At 40.8% G+C, this 20,013-nt stretch overlaps 2 protein-coding genes across 6 annotated transcripts in view; one reads left to right on the top strand and one right to left on the bottom strand.

The window, feature by feature from the left end:
• The window catches only part of PPP2R3B (protein phosphatase 2 regulatory subunit B''beta), a 44,893-nt gene extending 43,703 nt beyond the window's left edge, over nt 1-1,190 (top strand). For all 3 annotated transcript variants that reach the window (XM_023948505.2, XM_023948500.2, XM_023948511.2), the window contains one exon: nt 2-1,190. In XM_023948505.2, the coding sequence (XP_023804273.1) occupies nt 2-146 (145 nt within the window). In that variant the 3' untranslated portion in view covers nt 147-1,190. The remainder of the gene's footprint in view (nt 1) is intronic.
• Nucleotides 1,191-2,442: 1,252 nt separating this feature from the next.
• The window catches only part of LOC111945845 (cohesin subunit SA-2-like), a 57,925-nt gene continuing 40,354 nt past the window's right edge, over nt 2,443-20,013 (bottom strand). For all 3 annotated transcript variants that reach the window (XM_023948486.2, XM_023948491.2, XM_086880676.1), the window contains 11 exons: nt 19,764-19,841; nt 17,959-18,051; nt 17,096-17,264; nt 14,482-14,627; nt 13,499-13,600; nt 12,030-12,184; nt 11,808-11,936; nt 7,739-7,929; nt 6,473-6,647; nt 5,403-5,490; nt 2,443-3,415 (listed from right to left, as the gene is read on the bottom strand). In XM_023948486.2, coding sequence (XP_023804254.2) covers nt 3,407-3,415; nt 5,403-5,490; nt 6,473-6,647; nt 7,739-7,929; nt 11,808-11,936; nt 12,030-12,184; nt 13,499-13,600; nt 14,482-14,627; nt 17,096-17,264; nt 17,959-18,051; nt 19,764-19,841 — 1,335 coding nt within the window. In that variant the 3' untranslated portion in view covers nt 2,443-3,406. The remainder of the gene's footprint in view (nt 3,416-5,402; nt 5,491-6,472; nt 6,648-7,738; nt 7,930-11,807; nt 11,937-12,029; nt 12,185-13,498; nt 13,601-14,481; nt 14,628-17,095; nt 17,265-17,958; nt 18,052-19,763; nt 19,842-20,013) is intronic.

The raw sequence follows: 20,013 nt of genomic DNA, 5'->3' as shown, positions 1-20,013 counted from the left end.
GGTATGAAGCAGAACTGAATCCTGTAGACCATCAGAAGGCCAGTGTTCTAAAGTACCAAATGGAGAAAAGACCATTTTTTGAAATGCCTTCCCATCTGGCTGATGTAGACTTGGATGAATATGACTATGATGAGGATTTTGAGTAGAGGTTATTTATGGTTAGCACTTGCAGAAGAGAAGGGACAGTCTGCAGCAGGTCTGCTACACACTGATACATTTCAGTGAGGTTTGTTTCCAGGAAGTCAGCTTAGTTTTGTGCTAAAAATACCTAATCATTACACTACCTTTTAAGTAAAGAAGTGCATTTATATGGAATGATGAGATTTTTGTATTTATTCAATAGTTTATCGTTTGTAAAATAGATTAAAATATTTATTTACAGATGTTGCATAATTCCTTTTTGGAAGAATAACAATATTTGACTTAAGAGAAAAGTAATCTACTCTTTTTAAGAGAACTGTGTAATTCTCTTGAAGTTGATGTGTGGTGCACTGACCATCTCCATCTCACCTGTGAACAGGTATTTCTGTCCTGGTTTGGGAGGTAAGGACACAATTTACACCTGCAATGTGCTCATGCTCATAGACAGCCCTCTTTTAGGTTTTATGCCTTGGCAAGGAAGAGACGTGACAATGAGTGTGCAGTTCAGTGCTCATTTACAAGCAGAATTTTGTTTGACAAGCTGTGCATATTAGAATACACTAAAGTGAGCACCCAAGATAAGTTGTTTTTCTTCTCTGTGTAGTCCTTGTTTGCCCCAACTTCAATTTTGCATGCCCTTTTAAACTGTCTTTTTGTTGATGTTCATCATAAAAAGATTATTTAACAGTGAAGTCTGAGTGTTCATACTTGATCCAAAATGGGTGTGTTAATTCATGCAGAAGGAACCAATTTTTTTTTAAATCCTTTGTATAAATGTTACTTGATCAGTGATGTGCACTAATTTGTTGTGGGCATTCAGTGCTTTTGTCTGTCCTCCCCTTTGCTTGTTTGCTATTGACACATTCCATGGATATTCATCAGTGTCACAGCAGCTTGAAATTGTTGCCTCACTCTTAACTGTTAAACAGGTTTTGTTGGGGAAAAAATGTACAAAAAGATGTAAGTTATTTTTTTGGTTGCAGTGTAGATCTTTTAAAATGTTTAAAAAACATGTTTGTATTTTCAAATAAAGATTTTCATACATGTAATTTAACAGTTCTAATTTTTACATACTGCACACAATTTATGTCTTACTATTAAAGAACCATTCACCATAGGATAGGTTACACAGGTATGCAGTCTGATTGGGTAATTACAACAAGCTGCATATGCAAAGCAGACAGCCTCTATCAGGTTTTCCTTCATCCAAAAGAGAGTACTTGCTGAGCAGCTGGGAAAAACCTCTTGTGCTCAACTCCTCACACCAGCTCCTGCAGAAGCCTACCCTCCTACACAAGAAACTCATTGCTGAAGTGCCAGTGAAGTAATTTTAATACCACTTGAAGGATTTTGGTTAATTATTCCAGTTATAGTAGAGACTCACCAATGTCACATTTCTCTTGGATTGGCTGGATACCTTTCACTAACTGCCCCCTTTGGTTTGGGGCTTTTAAACAGTAAAGATAGAGCATTTCTGTTAAGCTCTTTTCCCTCAGGGACAGGATGACCAACTGCCTTTCCAGAGGATGAGCCTGAACATCTGATGTTTCCTACCCTAAAACCCTTCTTAAGAAGGGGACATGTAAGTGGGCAGGGAACAGCCACAGACAATGTGGAATGACATATCTGTCACACAGCATTTAGGTGCAGAATCGATCTCTTCTGCAGAACTTATAGCTGTTGACACTTTGTATTTAATGAACTACTTGTTCAATCCTGCTCTCTATTATACCTGTGCTAAGTTCCTTCTTTCCTAAGTAGAACATACCGTCCTGTTACTGTGGAAGTCCTTTTTCTTAAAATACATGAGCTTATGAGGATTACTGGACCTTGCCTCTGCAGGGTAATTCCCATCCCCAGCCCATTGTTACAAAAATTAAAGTATCCATATGCTTGATGTAGTTGCAGGTATAACTATTCTCCTAGTCAAGCTGTATTTTGCCTGCCTGGTGAGTGCTTAAGGCTAGATCCACAAATCATGCACAGGTGGATGAGGGAAACATCAGTCCCCAGTCCAAGTAGGGGCAGTTACTGATGGAATCATAGGGAAACCTGAGAGCCACATGATGTGGGGAGTGGTACCTCCCCTGTGTCAGCCCACACACACAACTATGCACGAGGAAAATCATGGATTCACTGTGGCCACTTCAGTGTAACCAATACCTGAGCAACAGTCATGGCTTTCAATTCCATCTTCATCTCCATGCTCAGCCTGTGGAATAACACAACACATGCAAAGGCCAGCACACATTGCTGCCATTCTTTCTCCAGACATGGTGTGGGAGTATCACTTACACATTCTGTAGCAATAGTTCTGTAGTTTATTTTACACAGTTACAATCCAAAATATATATATATATATTAAAAATAAAGCTGCTATGATTACTTCAATGTACAATTCCAGGTAGCAGTGAGAAGGGTCAGGGAAAGCAGCCTGCACTCCCCAGCCTATTGCCACTGCAACGCCCTTGCGTGAAGATAATTTCCAAATTCTTAATGCAAAAATCCCCTATTTTTGAATGGCCATATTTACAGTCTATTTACATTGTCTTTCCAGGGTTTTTCCAAGTAAACACCACATGATCACTGTACGAAGGACTTCTTCCAGAGGAAAATAGTCAGCTGGTCCACTGTTCCTTTGTTATTTTGAAGCCTTGACACAAGTTCCCCAGGAACATGTCCTGATGCTTATAGACCTCTAAGCAATGGAATTCAGAAGTACTTTCAGATGATTGATTGATGAAGGTTTTCCATTTTACAGGCAGGAAATGGCACTTGCCATCACCCAGCAGGTCCCAGTGTTCACAGTTGGGCTCCTTTCTCCCCTGCACCAGGTGCAAGGGAACACACAGATCTCAAACAGTCAAGAACATGGCCAGCAGAGCACTGCCCCCACATGCTTCAAACAAGCTTGTCTCACCTGTTTCACAGTGTCTTTGATTCAGTGTTTGTCAATACCCTGATTCCAATCCCCCAGCTGCAAGCTTTTCCAAGGCAGCATCAAGGATCAGTAATGATAAGTAATGATGCTCAGAAGGCCCAACCCTAGAACTGCAGCAGCCACATCAGTAACACCCACAACCAGCAGTGGTGAGAAATCAACCATAGGGCTACAAACTGATTCTGGGTGGATGCCCATGGGCACAGAGACATCTTGATCCATGTCTCCTGCCACCTCAGTTGATGCTCTCACACCACATTGACAAGTTAAACGATTTGCAGGAAAAACATAGCGTGTGCTTCACTTCTGTTCATCCTCAGTGTCTTAACTGTCCTACATCACAAGAAAAAAGAGATTAAGTCAGTCCTCTACTATGACCCCATGTAAGAGCCCATAAGGAATCTCAGTAACAGTGTTGCATCTAACCATTGAGCCAGCTCTTACAAAAAACTACAGCTTCCAGAAAAGGAAAGAAGCATTCCATGCCCCAAAAAGCCCAGAAAAGGTACTACAAGAAAAGGCACCATGATGCATAAGTAGTGCAATTTCTTATGGCTCTGATCTTTGTCCATGGAGTTAAATTCTTTTATTATCTATCTTCAGTAGGATCTGTTTCAAGTATGTGGGCCAAACTCTACATTTTAACATGCATATGACTGAAAGAAAAGGTAGTAGTCCCTTTTTTCTCCTTCTAGTCTTCTTTAAAAAATAAAACCCACCATTTGTTAAAAAAACATTGGCTGGACTTTACAGCAAAAACTCATTTAAATAAGACAAAAATCATGTGAAGTCTGAACGTGGTTGTTAGATCCCAGATAACCAAGAGTCACAGGAAATAAAGGGGTTGCCTGACTAACTGCAAAAAATACTGTCTGCCAAACACTGAGTTATGTTCTGAAGTGCAGAGAGCAGGGGAAAATACAGGAGAAAAAGTTGAAGGAACTGCTCAGCACCCTGTAGTGGCTGACACAGAAACCTTTAGGGGGCAGAAGGGTTGTGATTAGCTGCAGCACAGGAAAAATCATGGCCTTTCTTTCCCCCCGCTTTCTTTGTACAATCATTCCACAAGCCCCTAATGTACAACATCCTGTCTGAGCTCTTGCACTCCACTGGCCCAAAGTGATGCCTTAACTTTTAGCTTTCATATTTTTCAGATTCTGTACTGCATTAGTATGTAACTGAACTTTATATATATATATAAAGTGTTAGCAAGTTCTCTTCACAGTGTAGTTAGACAAAACAATTCTTTCCCAGCTGAGAACCAAGGACACCGTTGCAGCTTCAGGCCCAAAGGAGTATAAACAACGGCAAATTGAGGAGAGCAATCTGGGAGGATGGGACTTTATAACCTGAAGCTGTAATTGGACAATTAACCCCAATCTGTAAATGGACCCAAACTCATAAAAGTGTGAAAACACATGACCCATCATCCATCTTGGGTGTAGCCATGGCCAGGCTCTTGTACTACCTAAGGTGTATCCTTTGAAGGCCTTTTAACTCTGTCTAGCCTCTGTTCTAGGTAGCCTCTCAAGGCATCAATTTTTGGCAACTCCACTGGGACAGCAAGGCATCTGGAACTAGGGCTGAAAGCGCTTCCCTGCTGAAAGAATCCAGTCCAGGGCCGAGCTGAAACCCAGGCAGACAGCTGCAGCTCTGCCAAACTTGGATCCCAAAGGCAATCAGTGCCCAGGAGACAAGCCCCTGGCTATGCTGGTTGCCACTCCAAGCCCACAATGTTCTCACGCTTCCCTTCAAATTCCCAGATTGTTCAGGGACAATTTAGTCTGCCCAACAGTCTTGACTGGAAAAGGGCAAGTAACATGGGATACTGCAGCAAGAGCCCAGGGCTGTCCAGTGATCAGACACATTCCAAGTCTTTCAATCCAAAGAGCACAATGCAGACACCATTTCTGAAGCAGATACTCTCTGCAGGCCACGCAGCAGTGCCATCTCTGCAATGTGTCAGTAACACGAAGCAACTGCAGCAAATGGCTCTCAATAAGGAATCTTCACAGCATTGGAAAAAAGAAAGGGGATCCTCCTTCTTAATGCATCCTAAGTGACATTCAATCCTTATGAATGACCTAAGGATGTCTAGATGCTACAATGATGATTGCCTCTAAAATGTAGATTAAGCTGAAGGATGAAACTACAGTTGCAGCTGGAAAGGGAAGAGGGCATCCCCCCTTTTCTCATCCTGAAAAGGGCCATAAAAGAGCAACCCCCTTTGCTGCTACATAGCTACTCAGGAGACTCTGACCTGACATTCACCCACCTCAACTACAGCTGTCCTCAGAGCTGGAAAACCAGCCAGATTTACCTGGTCTGTACCAACGACATCAAGATCTTCAATTGTGTCTTCTGCTGGACCCTCCTCGGAGACATTTTCTGTCTTAATCTCATCTTTGCTGGAAATGAAAAATAAACAAAATAGCTAAGTCTTGAGAAATGTCATAACAGAGGCTGCACATGGCACAAGTGTGCTTAAGGCAGTGTATTTCACATATTAAGATCTGCTGCTGATATCCATATAAGGTAGCTTAAAGTTAGTGGCCCAGAATTTCCCAGTATGAAACAGGTTATGCTCTGAGGAATTTTCAATAAAGCAGTTCAGAAACAAAACACTGATTTAAACAGGGACTACCTTCATGTTTAAAAAATTTTTGCTGTATTTTACTTATATTCACCAGGTCCATTTAACAGCTGTCCCAAAACCTGGAAAAGTATGCATTTTCACAGGATTTGTGTTTCACCTTTTAACCTACTAATAGGAAATGGCACCTAAGACCTCAATAAATTAACTAAATTAAAGAAAAATACTGCAACTGAGCACTTTGATTGCTCAGAAATAGACTCCAGACTCTTTATTTCTGCAACACCTCTCTCACATCCAAGTTGTGTGTGGTTTCACTCTGGCATGTCTGCATGCTGCACACCAACGCTTCTCTAAAAGAAAGCCACCAGGTACAGAGTAGCTTATAGCAGATCTGCAGAGACAAGAATCCTCTTTCATTTTCAGAGATGCAAAAAACATTTATTGTCTGGTTGCAGCAAACAGCCAAGAGTAACTAACACTACAGATCTCCAATCCGGACACAGGAAGTGGGACAGGAAACTTTCCTCCATCCTCATCTTTTTCTCTGCACACTTGATATTACTCCAAGAAGGCACAGGAGCCCTGTGACAGTGGCAGGAGAAAGAGTAAATGTAGATATTGGACAAAGGAAACAAAAAACCCCAACCTGTCCTTGGGACACAGCCCATAAGAAAGACAGGAGGGGCACACACCCTTAGCTCATGACATACTACAAACAACAGGAGGTGGATAGAGAAACCCCAAGTGTCAATGCCAGAACAGCTGAAGGAGCTTGTAAGACATCAAACTCTCACCAGTATCTTCTACGCAGCCCTCCTGGACAAAGGAATGGCAAATGTTCCTGCAAGTGCATCTCTTGAGACTTCAGCCTCTTTCTGCTTTTCCCTGCTGCAGAGGGAAGCTGGGAAGCACACTGCTGTTCTGGGGCTTTGCTTGCTGCTTCAGTCTGGCTGGTTTCAGGCAAAGACCCTGCAACAGAGAGTGAACACAGTCATTCTTCAGCCTCACCCTCAGAGGTCTCGAGGTGGACATTTCCAGTATGTTCCCCACAGCACTGATACAATCGGGCCAAGCTCGAAAGGACATCTGGAGCAAAGCATTCCTTTATTGAAGGAGACAGCTAAAAGCCACTTAAAAGAAAATCCATTTAATTTGCCCACTGGTCATTTTTGCAATCTAGATTTATGAACTTGGCCCTGGTCCATAACTGCTATCAGTACTGCTAAGTCTATATAATGCTCAAGAAAGGAGGGCCTTTGGGGACACAAAGGAACAAGCTCTCTGAAGGCAAGTCACTGAAAAGAAGATTTATGAGAAAGAATGAGAAAGAAACTAAAGGACACTGTGGAAAAATTTCCTTTCCTCCACATACAACTGCCTATGTCCATAACACTTAGCATTTTTATTAGCAATTGTTTTCATAATGGCTTTATTACATTTTAACTGAGTCCCACCATATCCATGCAGTGAATGAATACTTCACTACAGATCAGCAGTCCATAAATGCTGCCAATACCTATAGTTAGATGGATGCAGCCCACCTAACTATAATTCTTTAAGGAATCCCTAGAAATCCAACAGAAAGGAAAACCCTAGATGATAATTTGGCCCAGATAATCTGGCCTAAAGATCTGAATCGACTTCTAGAAATACCTTTCCTGTCTCATCTATCTACAGGGCCTAAAGCAACAATGCCCTGAAGTTAACAACTAAAAGCAATCAACCAGTCTCAGTTGCTCAGACAAATGCTAGATATTAGTACACAGCACAATTCAGACAATCTTGAAATCTCTTCACTTGGAGTCCTCAGTCCAATCTTGCTGCTATTGAGTGATCAAGGGACCTTTAACAACAACAAAGCTCAAGGTAAAAACCACAGTTCAAACTGGGAAGTCCACAACATCCAACACACCATAGTTGTGTACTGCTAATGCAAAGCATGAAATAAATTTTAGCATGTGCAAATTTGCTACAGCAAAGCAAAACAGCAAATACAGCAGTTTTGCCAGACAGACAGACAAAGAAAATATAGCTGATCAAGAACTGGGAAGTTTTCATACCATTAGACAGTTTCCTTTTAAAAGAAGATGTCTTAGATGAGCCCATGGGGGTCCACCCTCCCAAACTGCCAAGGACAGAGCTCTCCTCATCTTCGTTTGCCAATAAAGAGTTTCTGTACCAGACCAAGGGCTGCCATTCGTCTCCTCTGCAGGGCAGTGGCTCTGTTATGTACCTCTGTAAGTAACTGTACCTGGGACAAAAACAAAAGCAAGCATGAGGAAACTCACTGTCCTTCCCTTCAATATCTGGGGCAGGTATTGCAAGAAAGGATTGGCACTTTACTCTCCAAAGGTACAAAGAGAAGTGTTGAAGAGAGGTTTTTCTCTGAAATACCTGACATCTCTGAAATACCTATTTAAAATGAAAATGTCTTCAAAGCTAAAAAAAAATCAGCATTTCGTGGGTACTAGTTAGGTAGCTTTTAGCACTAGAAACAAGATGATATCCACAGAAATTACAAAATTACATCAGCTTCTATAGTTTCGTGTGCAGGGAAAGTCTGCCAATTGCTATTGCTAGTAGCAACCTGAACACAGCAGAATTCTGTGAGGATTCAGCTCTTCTGGTGACCTTTTCTGCCTCATGGACTGCAACACAAAGGAGATCCCAAGCAAGATATGCTCCCTATGATTCAGTAGTACAGGAAACAGTACAGGTCAGGCAATGGGGGTTTTACACCATGAATGCCTCTTCTGTCAAAATTAAAAACAAGAACCAATTAAACGATTTTTCTATATTATCAACTCAAATTCATTTCTCTCACTAAAATGTCAAGTGCCTGGAAGAAACAGTTCTGGCAGTTGCAGTTGCAGAAGCTCTGCAGTTGTGACAACAAATGGGATGTGGGAAACATTGTCTCAAATCCCTGTTCTGTCTGATTCAGTCCAGAGACTTGACACTGGGCCTTCCTGAATGTCAGGTGAAGCTATCACCTTTCCTGGAGCAAAAAAGCCTTCTTCAAACACTCTATTTGAAAAACACAACATTTCCAACAAAGTTTTTCTGATGCATTCCTACTTAGTAACAATAAGAAAAGAAAACCAAAGTCTGACTCAGGATTAGAAACTGGATATTCACCACATTTCAGCTACAGTTCATCACTTTAAAATCAAGCCCAGTGTTGTTAAAACAGACCCCACCTTAGCAAATACCAGAAGTGGCAGTTTTAACGCCAGCCTGTGCAACATTTTTTTTTTTTTTTCTTTTTTCTGATTAGGAGAGTGGCCTGGAAAATATCAGACGTTCCATTTGCTTTGCAAAACAAGAAAACCAGTGCTGAGAGGTCAGGGTAAGCACCGACTCCAAAACAATTAGAGTCCTGGACTCTGGGGGCCCCAGGGATCAAGAAACCCTGGTAATGAAATTTGTTGGTTTCAAACAAGCACATATTGTAACTACAGTTTCAGGGTCTAATCCAACTGCTATCAATGTCAATGGAAAGACTCCTATTGATTCAGGAATCAGGCCCTTCAGGCTGCTTGCTATTCAGCAATTCATTTCTTGTGTGCATTTTGTGGCACAGAGCAACTGACAAGCCAGGTATTTTACTGCTGCAGCCTGGGCAATTACAGGGGAGAGGGTTAAAGTCCATATACTTTGATGGTGTTGAAATATAGTCCTTTCTAACAAATGCCCATATTCTGTATCTCATCTGTTACAGGTACATTCACATATGTTAACATACAGACCTAGACATCAATCCCACGATTAATAAGAAAAATGAAAATAACCAGATGTTTGTTTCTCAAAGTTAATGTTGACCTAAAACATTCCATCCAATAATTTATGATGGAGCTAAACCTAAATATTTCTAAGAGGAAATATAATCTCCAGCCTCTGCAAGGCACTTCAGGCCTCCCAGAATAGAAACTGTTATTCCAGAAACATAGTATGAAAGTACTTGTGGATAAATTACAATTTCCCTTCTAGTGAATTTTATTGTTTCCCATTTGTTCCCAGCAGGAGAGGGAAGGCCCAAAGCAGCAAGATCTGAAGTCAAGTGCATTCCCTACTAGGTTCTGTTATTTCCCACAAAACTTTTCCATGAATAACCCTACCTGAATGTATCAAGTATAAGTGATACCTTCAGGAATATACTTCCAGAATATATCCTCTGATCATGGGGTTTAATACAGTCCCAGGAAAAAAATCAGGATTTAGTTTTGATCTGACACATCAACAATTAAATATCTTCCTCTTGTTTAATTAAAAACTATTCCCAAAAGGTAAATGAAATGAGAGTTTTTCAAGGATGGTTTAACAGAAAACTACTTATTGCATGGGTGTCACCACAGATACTTACAACTCTTTAAAATACAGACAACATAGACAGGGTCATACAGAAACTGTCCAAACTGGGGCCTGGAGCAGTTCCCCTATGAAGACAGCCTGAGGGAGTTGGGATTATTCAGCCTGTAGAAGAGAAGGCTCTGGAGAGGACTTAGAGCACCTTCTAGTACCTAAATGGAGCTGACAAGAGAGCTGGCTGACAAGGGGGACTTTCTATAAGGGCATGTAGTGATAGAACAAGGCTTTAAATGGCTTTAAATGGTTTTAAACTGAGCGTGAGTTTAGATTAGGTATTAGGAAGAAATTCTTGATTGTGACCATGGTGAGGCACTGGAACAGCCTTGCCCAGAGCATTTCTGGACTCCCCATCCCTGGAAGTGTTCAAGGCCAGGTTGGATGAGGCTTTGAGCAACCTGGTCTAGTAGGAAGTGTTCCTCCCCGTGGCAGAGGGGCTGGGACTAGATGATCCTTGAGGTCCTATGAATTCTACAAAAACAAATTTTAGTAGCAGATCTCAAAGATCCTCATCTGAGAAAAATGCAAGAATAACACATGAAATTATCCGTACCCATAGATTATCCACTTTAGGTTTCTCAGGGTCTGTAATCTGTGTGTGTTGACTATTTTATTTCTGCATTTTGCATTCCAGCTTTGAATCACTTTTTTCAAATGAATTGTCTGTGTTGATGGCAATCATTAATAAATTGTGTCATGTGAAGTACAAGAAAATAGGTATTTTACTATTCTTGACCCATGTTACATAAAACCCAGTTGATGATTCCCATGGAAATTATCCTCCAGTTCCAGACAAAGTGACACAGGAAGAAGCAAGTTACACAGAGCTCAGAAAGATGTGACTGCCCATTTCTGCTGACTTCCTTTCTTCTTGTGTACTGGAGTGATTTGCTCAGAAATGTAAAAAGGCAGATGTGTCTTACTGTCCCAAGTCTTCAAATATGTTTTCAGAAAAATGGAAATACTGTTTTTTTACAGTATCTGTAACTACAATACTGAAGTGCAGAGATCCAGTTCCAAAATGAACAGCCCTGACTAAGGAAGTAATGCTAAAAGTCAAACAGAAGGAAGAATGTTACTTCCGTCTCAAAAAAGATCAGAGCTGAGGCAGGTGAAGAAGGGAATGAGATACATACTCATACATCTCTCCCTTCAGGTGCATAATACTCCACTGATGCCAAAAGAAAACTACCACTCCTATAGTATTAAATGTAAATATTTAAACCACTGTAAAACATGGGCCCACTGGATTTACTGTGTAAATAGTAAATTCTTGGATTTAAATATCTGTATTATAGAGAGTGTCACATATATTTCTCTTCCAATTATATTCATGGAATCTACATAATTGAGGCCTGAAGCTATGGAAATAGGTAATTACAAAATAATGATCTGTACATTATTTCTTCCACAATCTTTTGATTTACTTTTCTGTTCAGAAAAGCATTCCTGCCACTCCACTAACCAGTCAAGTCACAAATCTCTTCCACCAAATTAACAGCCATTCCCTTAGAAGAATTGCCATATGTGGCCACAAATATGTGGAAGAAAAATCTAGAATGCTTACTGCACATACAATGTAAAATAACTACTACTACAAAATTCAACAAGTGTGTCAAACTAACAGCCTGAGGCATAGACTGATTTCAGATTTTCTCTGAGGAGCCCTTGAGCAAGCTCAGCCACACTGAAGTTCAAGTGTCCTTTGTACAGGGAGACAGAAATCACAAGTGGTGTATGTTGGTGTACAAGACCTTAACTTACACTAGTCTTTTGTCTGGCTTTAGCAGCTTGTTGGAAAATTCACTGATGATTACCAGAAAGCTCAAGTTAGGAGGCAAGCATTTTCCATCGACTCCTGTCGCTCCTTGAAAGGCAAATTCAATCCCTTCCCTATTGAAAGAAAAATAGAAAAGAACAGAGTAATAAAACAGACAACTACCAAAAGCAATGACCATGGACAACATGATGTTACATGGCACATACTTGTGTATCATGGCTATAGATTCTCTAGATTTCACTTGGTCCCAACCAAATGTTAGTGAAAAGCGACGAGCAAGTTCTTTGATGTTTGCAAAGGAGGGAGAGGAGAAGTCCACACCACTACTGCTGTCTTGGCTTTCTGCATGTGTCTGAAACAGCTGCAAGAGAAGTCTCAGATAAGCAAACACAGGTAATCCTACAGGCAAACAAAGCACCAGGCAGACAGAAAGACAGGCACAGCAAGCAACAGTCACCTCACACAGACAGAAGCCTCACAGAAGAGCAGGTAAACCATGTGCTTCTGAAGCACTAAATGGAACAATGACGAGGAACTGACACAAAGGACACTGCTGCGCTCATAAGACAGGCACAAATCAAAAAAGAAAAATAAAAAATTATGTGCATAAACAGAGAACTGATTCCCGACCATGATGGTCCCATTGATCTCATATCCCCTTGGGTCTTCTGAACCAAGCCCCAGAGGCCTAATTTGCCTGAGATGCTTTTACAGTAGCACAGTGCAGATACAAAGCAGCAAGTTTGGCAGCACCAAAGAACAATTCTGGAGATAAGAGTAGGTCAAAAGCGCATCTTGAGCTCAATTAACTGTGCTTTGGGTTTTTTTTCTAATAGAATATGGAACTAGCTTATTATCATCAACCTGTTAACTTTCAAGGTCAAGCAAAGGCCAAAAAGGGCCTGTTGTCTATGTGATACCTAAACACAAAGTCCTGACTAAGTCAGCAGAATATATGTAGCCAAATGCTGCTTAGACTCATCTAAGCTCAGATTTCAAGGGCTGGTTCACAGATCTAAGCCCCCGGCAGTGTGTGTGAAATGAGCAAAGCTCATGTGTCAGTATCTCCGGGAGGAGCCTGCTCTCTGGATTACAGGAGGACTCCAGGCTAGAAGCAGCTCTGGCCATGGGCAGAGCTGGCAAAAGCAGCTGCTAAAATAGCTAACTGGCTATCAGTCAGCAGCTGCAAGCCCCAGCAACTGAGACCCTTCAGAAGAGCTGTAACCCATTTTCCTCCAGGAAAAAAAAAAAAAAATAGCAAATACAGGGGGGTTGGAGCTGACCAGACATAGGCACATCAAGGGTTCCTCAAATTCAGAAGGAATTAAGGTAGTCCATAAAACACAGCATAATATCCTCAACATCTGTTAAACTGTGCCCCAAGAAACACTTCATAATCTCACATTAGTTCTAACATACTATGCACTTGAAGATTAAAAACATGACCAAAAGATCGTGGACAAAAGCACCTTTTAAAATAGATGTAATGATCTGAAAGGAGTTTTAATTATGACATGGAAAAACAATATACATACAGAAAATGCAAGAAAGGAAGTAATTTCTGTCACTAGGTTTCCTAATGATTTTGAATAATTATAGCATGGGAGGTAAAAATCTTCACTGTGAATACAGCTATATAAGAGCCCCCAGCCTCTTGCTTTAATCTTAACCGTACCTGCTGCAGACAGAGAATCAGCGTCTTGGCACTCTGAATTTTGTTATTGTACCTCGTCTTGCTTAACGTTTCTTTAATTATGTCTCCAAAATCACTGTAGGTCTATTAACAGCAATGAAACAATTAAGAGTTATCATTCCCCTTCTTTAGTACTGGGAGTACACAAACCACATGACTGTTCAAGTGACACAAGAAGTTCCTACAACACTCCCGATAGCAGAACATGCAAGTTAAAAGATGAAAACTGGATCTTTTCTAATATTCTGTATGTAAAGCAATGGTATGCTCCTTTAAGAGTAATGTGAGGATCAAAGTTACACTGAAATTGTTAAGTATTAACAACTAATGGATTGTCAATTCTTAATTCATAATTAATTGTAATTCATTAAAGAGAGCAAAGCCTCATCAGGAGAAAAACAGACTTTTCTGTACTTTACCAGTGCTTGCCAATGAAGCAAAGAACAAGATTCATATTCAGATATTTCCAAAGTTCTGTCAGTTGACTCAAGGAAACTGCCCACTCTGATGTTCTTGGCCCTCCTGAAACCCCCTTCAGAGTGGTTTATGCTCCACTAAACCCTGGTCATCTAAACCCTGGGACTCATGTGAAATGCAGGCACCTGCATGTGCACTGTGTGAGCTGTATGAATTAAGCTGACCACTTCAGTGTGAGAACCTTAATAGATGAATCACCCTCCAGCCATAAATTGCTGCTCTGCAGTGACCTCTCTGGAGAAGCTGAGGAGATGTCCAGACAGACATGTCCTCTCCTCAATTTCCAGTTGCTTTGTCTGCAGTGAGGTACCTTTATGAAACCAAGAGAGGAGATCCGCCCTGTTCCTGCTTGATTTTACAGCCCTTTTGTGATTATTCCAGGACTCCAAGCCACAACACTATTAACACCCTACCTTTCACAAGCACTGGAAACACTTTCAAAAACTAAAATGCACTGATAGGAAAAACAACCTTATCTAAAACATTACCTTCACATAATACTTATAGATCTCAGCGGCTGCAGTCATCTCTACCACATTATACACTATTAACTTGCAATATGCTGCCAGAAGACTCCGCTTTTTGTGCAAATCATCAAGTTTGCAAGTTTCATCCTTTTCCTCTTCTGTCAAATCTAGGGAAACAAAAGCATTGAAGCTTTGTTCTATTACTTTATTCAAGGTATCTCAGTTTAAATGACCAACTTTCACCTAAATAGCACAGACTCAGCTATTCAGTAACAGATGCCAGCACTCATTCCTGTGTATATCAGAAAACACAGTTTATTCCCATTTCAAAGCTGCAGCTGGTAACAGTGAAAACAGTCTTCTTCTACAGTCTCCTTCTCTGATCTTCATAGGACTTTGGCATTTCTACTAGTCAGAATCCCCAAGTACAACACTGCTCACAGCTACAGAACTGAACCAGCAAGTAGAATAAAAGACACCAACACACCAAATGGAAAGGACCAGAAAAACTGCAACCACATTTTTTTCCTAGGATAAAACAGATGGTAGAAAAGTAGTACATAACTCATTTGAAACCCTACAGAAGTCACACACAGTCAGCTACAGTTCCAATGAAATTCCCCAAATGCTTAACAAGACTGAAAGGAAGAAAAGTCACTTAATAGAGTTAAGAACATATTAAGTGTCTGGAACTTGAGTTAGTTACTAGCTGGATAACTCATGGGAAGCAGATACTTTTAAGACTATTCCAACAGTGCTGCAAAGGTGCTTGGGGAGAGTTTCTTGCAGCACAAGAGCCAAGACACTCTCTTTCCTGCTGCACGTACAAGTTATCAACTACCAAAAGACTTCAGTCTCTGACCCATAATTTTGATGTGGACTGGGTCTGGAAACAAACAAGGCAAATGACTGATCAGAAGTAAGTGAAAGTTAAAGTTTAAAATGGAATGAAACAGCTGCCAGTTGTGCACACAGACAAGCACACCTTGCATCACAAAATCAACTGTTCAGGAAGAAATCTGCAATAGGATGACAGGGATCCTTTGTGGGAAGAACTGAGAAATTGAAGGCATCACAGGATAAAGGTTTGAAAACAGATCTCAGGCCATCTAACCCAAAGCAGGATCAATTTTATCAGTTTCAGATACATAACATAAACAACCTGAAACATAACCTGCTTCAGTAACTCCCTACAACCTACTTGTGCAATCTTTTCTACTGTATCTTTACTAATTCAGATGCTCTTACTATCTCTCTGTTATAATTTTGGCCATGCAATGTTGCCCATCAGTGGTTCTTGCATATGCACCATGACCAAGGAAGTCTGGTGCCCAAAACTGCATCTGAATAGCGGAAGGACAAGACTTAGACAGAGAAATCTAGAACAATGCTTGTTTTCTCAAAGCATGGCACTTGAACTTGTCCTCAGAACCACAATGAACAATCTATTTTCAAAACACTCACAAAAGAAACCAGCCTTTGTAATTGCAACCTCAATAGAGCATCCAAATGTGTTTGAAAAAAGGCAGTATTTTATAATAGAAATACTATTTCCCACTGGATTGAGAGCAGCCCTGAGGAAAAGGACTTGGAGGTGTTGGCTGATGAGAAGCTCAGCAAGACACAACAATGTGTGCTCACAGTCTAAAAAGCCAACTGTGTCCTGGGCTGCATCCAAAGCAGTGTGGCCAGCAGGGCAAGGCTGGTGATTCTGCTCCTCTGCTCTGCTCTGGTGAGACCCCAGCTGGAGTGCTGTGCCCAGCTCCGGTGCCCCAAACATAAAGAAGGATGTGGACCTGCTGGAGTGTGGAGTGGAGAGGAAGGTCATGAAGATGCTCTGAGGGCTGGAGCACCTTGCCTATGAAAACAAGCTGAGAGAGTTGGAGTTCTTCCACCTGGAGAAGGAAAGGTTCTGGGGAGACCCTGCAGCACCTTCAAGTACCTAAACAGGGCCAACAAGAGAGGTGGAAAGGAACTTCTTACAACAGCAGGTAGTGATACAATGGGGAATGGTTTTAAACTGACAGAGGGCAGATTTATTAGACGTAAGGAAGATTCTTGACTGTGGTGGTGAGACACTTTGCAATGTGGATGCCTCATTCCATGTTCAAGGCCAGGCTGGATGGGCAACCTGATCTAGTGGCACATCCATGGCAGAGTTGTTTGGAGCTACATGATCATTAGGGTCCCTTCCAACCCAAACCAGTCTATAATTCTGTGAAATCTCCCCCACAGCCCCAAAATCAAAATCCACTTGCTTTTTACTCTGATGGCTTAGCAGGGTCCATGCACTGACACACTGCAACACCGCACAGCCTTCCTTCCTCCAACACCACCATCTGAACCATGGAATTCAGTCCACCAAGCACTTTTACTCACACAGTCCTGCTTTACTTCAGCTCTTTTCATCATACAGGTAAATTTGCATCTGTATCCTGTGGTTAATCCACAGTTAAGTACAGATCAAAGAATTACATGGTTTTTTGTTTGTAAAGGGGCCCAACCAGAAAAAAAAGCAACTCACAAAACAACAATAACAAAAGAAAGGCCAGCCCTTTTCCCCAGTACATTCACTGCAGGTGAAAAATTATAACAAAAATGGTAGATTGTTTCTCCAGTGATGAAGATGTCTAACCTTTTTTTTCCTCTTCTTCATCCACAAAAACGTGTTCCTGGATAAACGAAAACAGCTTTTCCTGAAGTGGTGTATTAGGAAGATAACCCAGGAGTCCCACTGCTTCTTCATTATTATTTGAATCCAGGTGACTCAAAATCAGCAACCAGTCACAGAGTATCATGAAGGCCTGTACCAAGCAAATAAAGCCAAAGAAACATGTTACTTTTTGTGCCAATTCCACTTTGCCTTTCCACCACACAAAATCAAGTTTCCATCCTACTTCTTTCCTTGCAAACTGAAGATTTCTCTTTACCTCACGGTATGGTAAAATTTTACCACTGTGGTAAAATGCCCCAGCTAAATCCTTAAAAAACTTGTATGTTAAGATGCAGTGTATACAAGTATCACACATGAATACCACCTAAAGATTTTCAAAGTTCCATGGGCAAGAAGAAGAGCTGTATTATGTTGAAATACCCCTCTTTTAACACATGAACCACTGGACGATTTCTCCATTTCTTTAAGTAATATTCATAGCAAAACATTAATGAAGCAATGATACCAACCAGTACACTGGTAAGTCCAATCAGAAAACACAATGATTTTCATTCAGACTGAGGCCTTGATTTCGCAGATGGACTCGTGCAGACACAAATCTATGCTTGACTAAAGCACTGACTTGTAGCATTTTAATTAGCATAACTTTGTTTTTTATTTAAAATAAATAGTTGAATACTGGGGGTTTTACATGTTATTTCTCTGCTAAGAGACAAAAACATGGCAAAAATTTAATAGAATGAAACACCAGTATGAAAAAAAAGGCAGGCATTTAAAAGGACATCTGAACACAAATGCTCATTAAGTGATAGAAAAACACAAACCTTTTCTCTTACATCTTTTTCCTTATGGTGGAGGAAGCATGTGCAAATCTGACTGAAACGTCTCAGTTCCCTTCTTAGTGGAATAAGAGTCTCCTAAAAATCCATTTAGGAAAAACAAAAGAACCAATATGTTAGAGACTATGATTCAACAGAGAATTACAGGACAAACAACAGTTGAATCTTTCTTCCACTCATATTATTCATTTAAGATAGCACAGCTGATGACATGATGAAAGAAGCTGGCATTTCACAGAACAGCTTACTAGCTATGAACAACTGCATCTGTCACAGTTGCTGAGACCAGTGGAATTAAGCAAGTCACAAACTCTTTGTTTCTCCATCTGTAGGGAGGGCAGCATGTATTCTCTTATTCACTTCATCTTATCTGTATAAAGCAGTGATAACAATGGAAGCAGAGTCCTAAAAACCTCTGGTCCATCCCACCTAATATTCAATGTGCACTGCCTTCTGGAGTTGGTTTTCCCCTTCCTCCCCTAATGACTACAAAGGGAATAGAATTTAACTTTGGCACTCAGAAACTTAAGACACCACTCTTTAAGATGAATCCAGCATGGGAGACTATTTGGTTTGCTCACAACCATCCAAAAGACTTTCTGATCCTCCACCAGGTCCCAGCTGCACTGCACTGAGCTGTGAGCCATCAGTGTTAAAGGAATGCCCTTACAAGAGAGCCAGATTTCATGCTATGCAGCTCTACATTTACAAACGGATCCATCCCAGGACATGCTGAGAAGAACCAGGTGAGGGACAATACACTGCCTTAACACTGCTAGGGGAGGAGCAAGGGTGAAATAACAGACCTGCTGCCCATGAAATACTGTTTTTCTGCTCTTGGAACTTCTCTATTTGCCAACATCCAGATTTGGCCTTGCAGAGTGGGCTGTCACATCTGCTTCCAATCAAAATCTGCTCCCATATGAAAGGCCAAATCAAAAAATGTGCTGCCCCATAACCAAGTCGCGCTATCCGTGTCTGGAGTGAAAGGCAGAGCACATTAGAGCAGTGAGAGACGTGGACATCCACACAGGAATGGAATGGGACGGGAATAGACTGTGAATCACTGGCCAAGTGGGTAATCTAGCAGCTAGCATTTCTCACACAAATGTCCGTGTCAGCGCCCTGTCCTGTATGCACGGGAGCACCAGGGAAGGGGACAGAATGACAAAGCAGCGCTCAGGGAAGTCAGAAATCATCATGAAGAGGAGCCCCACAGGGTACACATTCACATATGAAACAAAACATAAAAGAGTTTTCTTTTCTGGTGTCTTAAACTAGACTTCTCAAATACCTGCTAGAGCTTGGTACTTTATAAATTACGAAAGTAAATGGTCAACCAATGAGAAAATTACCACTTTCATTGACCTTTCTGACAGAAAATGTATGTAGGCAAATCAAGAAAATAGAAAAAGAAACAAAGCTACAGAATGTCCTGGAGTTTTCGTTGAATATCCTTTGTTGCTTAAAACAAGAAAACAACAAACTCTTTGGCAGTGAGACAAGTTCCTTATCTCCATCAAGCCTTAGGAATTTGATGCACATGTTTTGAAGTAAAAATAGCAGTGAACCATTGTTCCTGCAGACTGAAAAAGCACACACAGTTTAAAAGAAAAAAAAAAAGGAGGAGAAGAGAGAGAGAAAATGTCTCAATTAAATTTGGTTTCTTTATGAAAATAGACAAACTATCTTCTTATAAACTTCCTTTTTCAACAAATCTCAGAACTGGAGAATTAGCTTCAATTTCTATAAACGCAACTCCGGGTTTCAAAATTACATCAGCAACCAACCTTGGGAGAATTTTCCGAAACTGCAGCTAGTTGCCACAGGAGAGAAAAATATGTGCACTGGAGAGCTGGTAGGATAATCTGCAAAGAAAAACACATGTCATTTATTTACATGAGAGGCTCAGCAGCAAAAAGCGTAGGACTAAACAAGGCGTTCAAGCCTGACATTCTGCATGCTGCTTGCATGAATACTTCCCAGTTGTATTTAAAGCCTTAAAATAAATTTAACAGGTTTACATACAATCAAATACTG

The sequence above is a fragment of the Cyanistes caeruleus genome, chromosome 3, assembly GCF_971803275.1.
Source record: "Cyanistes caeruleus chromosome 3, bCyaCae1.hap1.1, whole genome shotgun sequence".
NCBI classification, from domain to species: domain Eukaryota; kingdom Metazoa; phylum Chordata; class Aves; order Passeriformes; family Paridae; genus Cyanistes; species Cyanistes caeruleus.
This window is presented reverse-complemented; position numbering and strand designations above follow the sequence as displayed.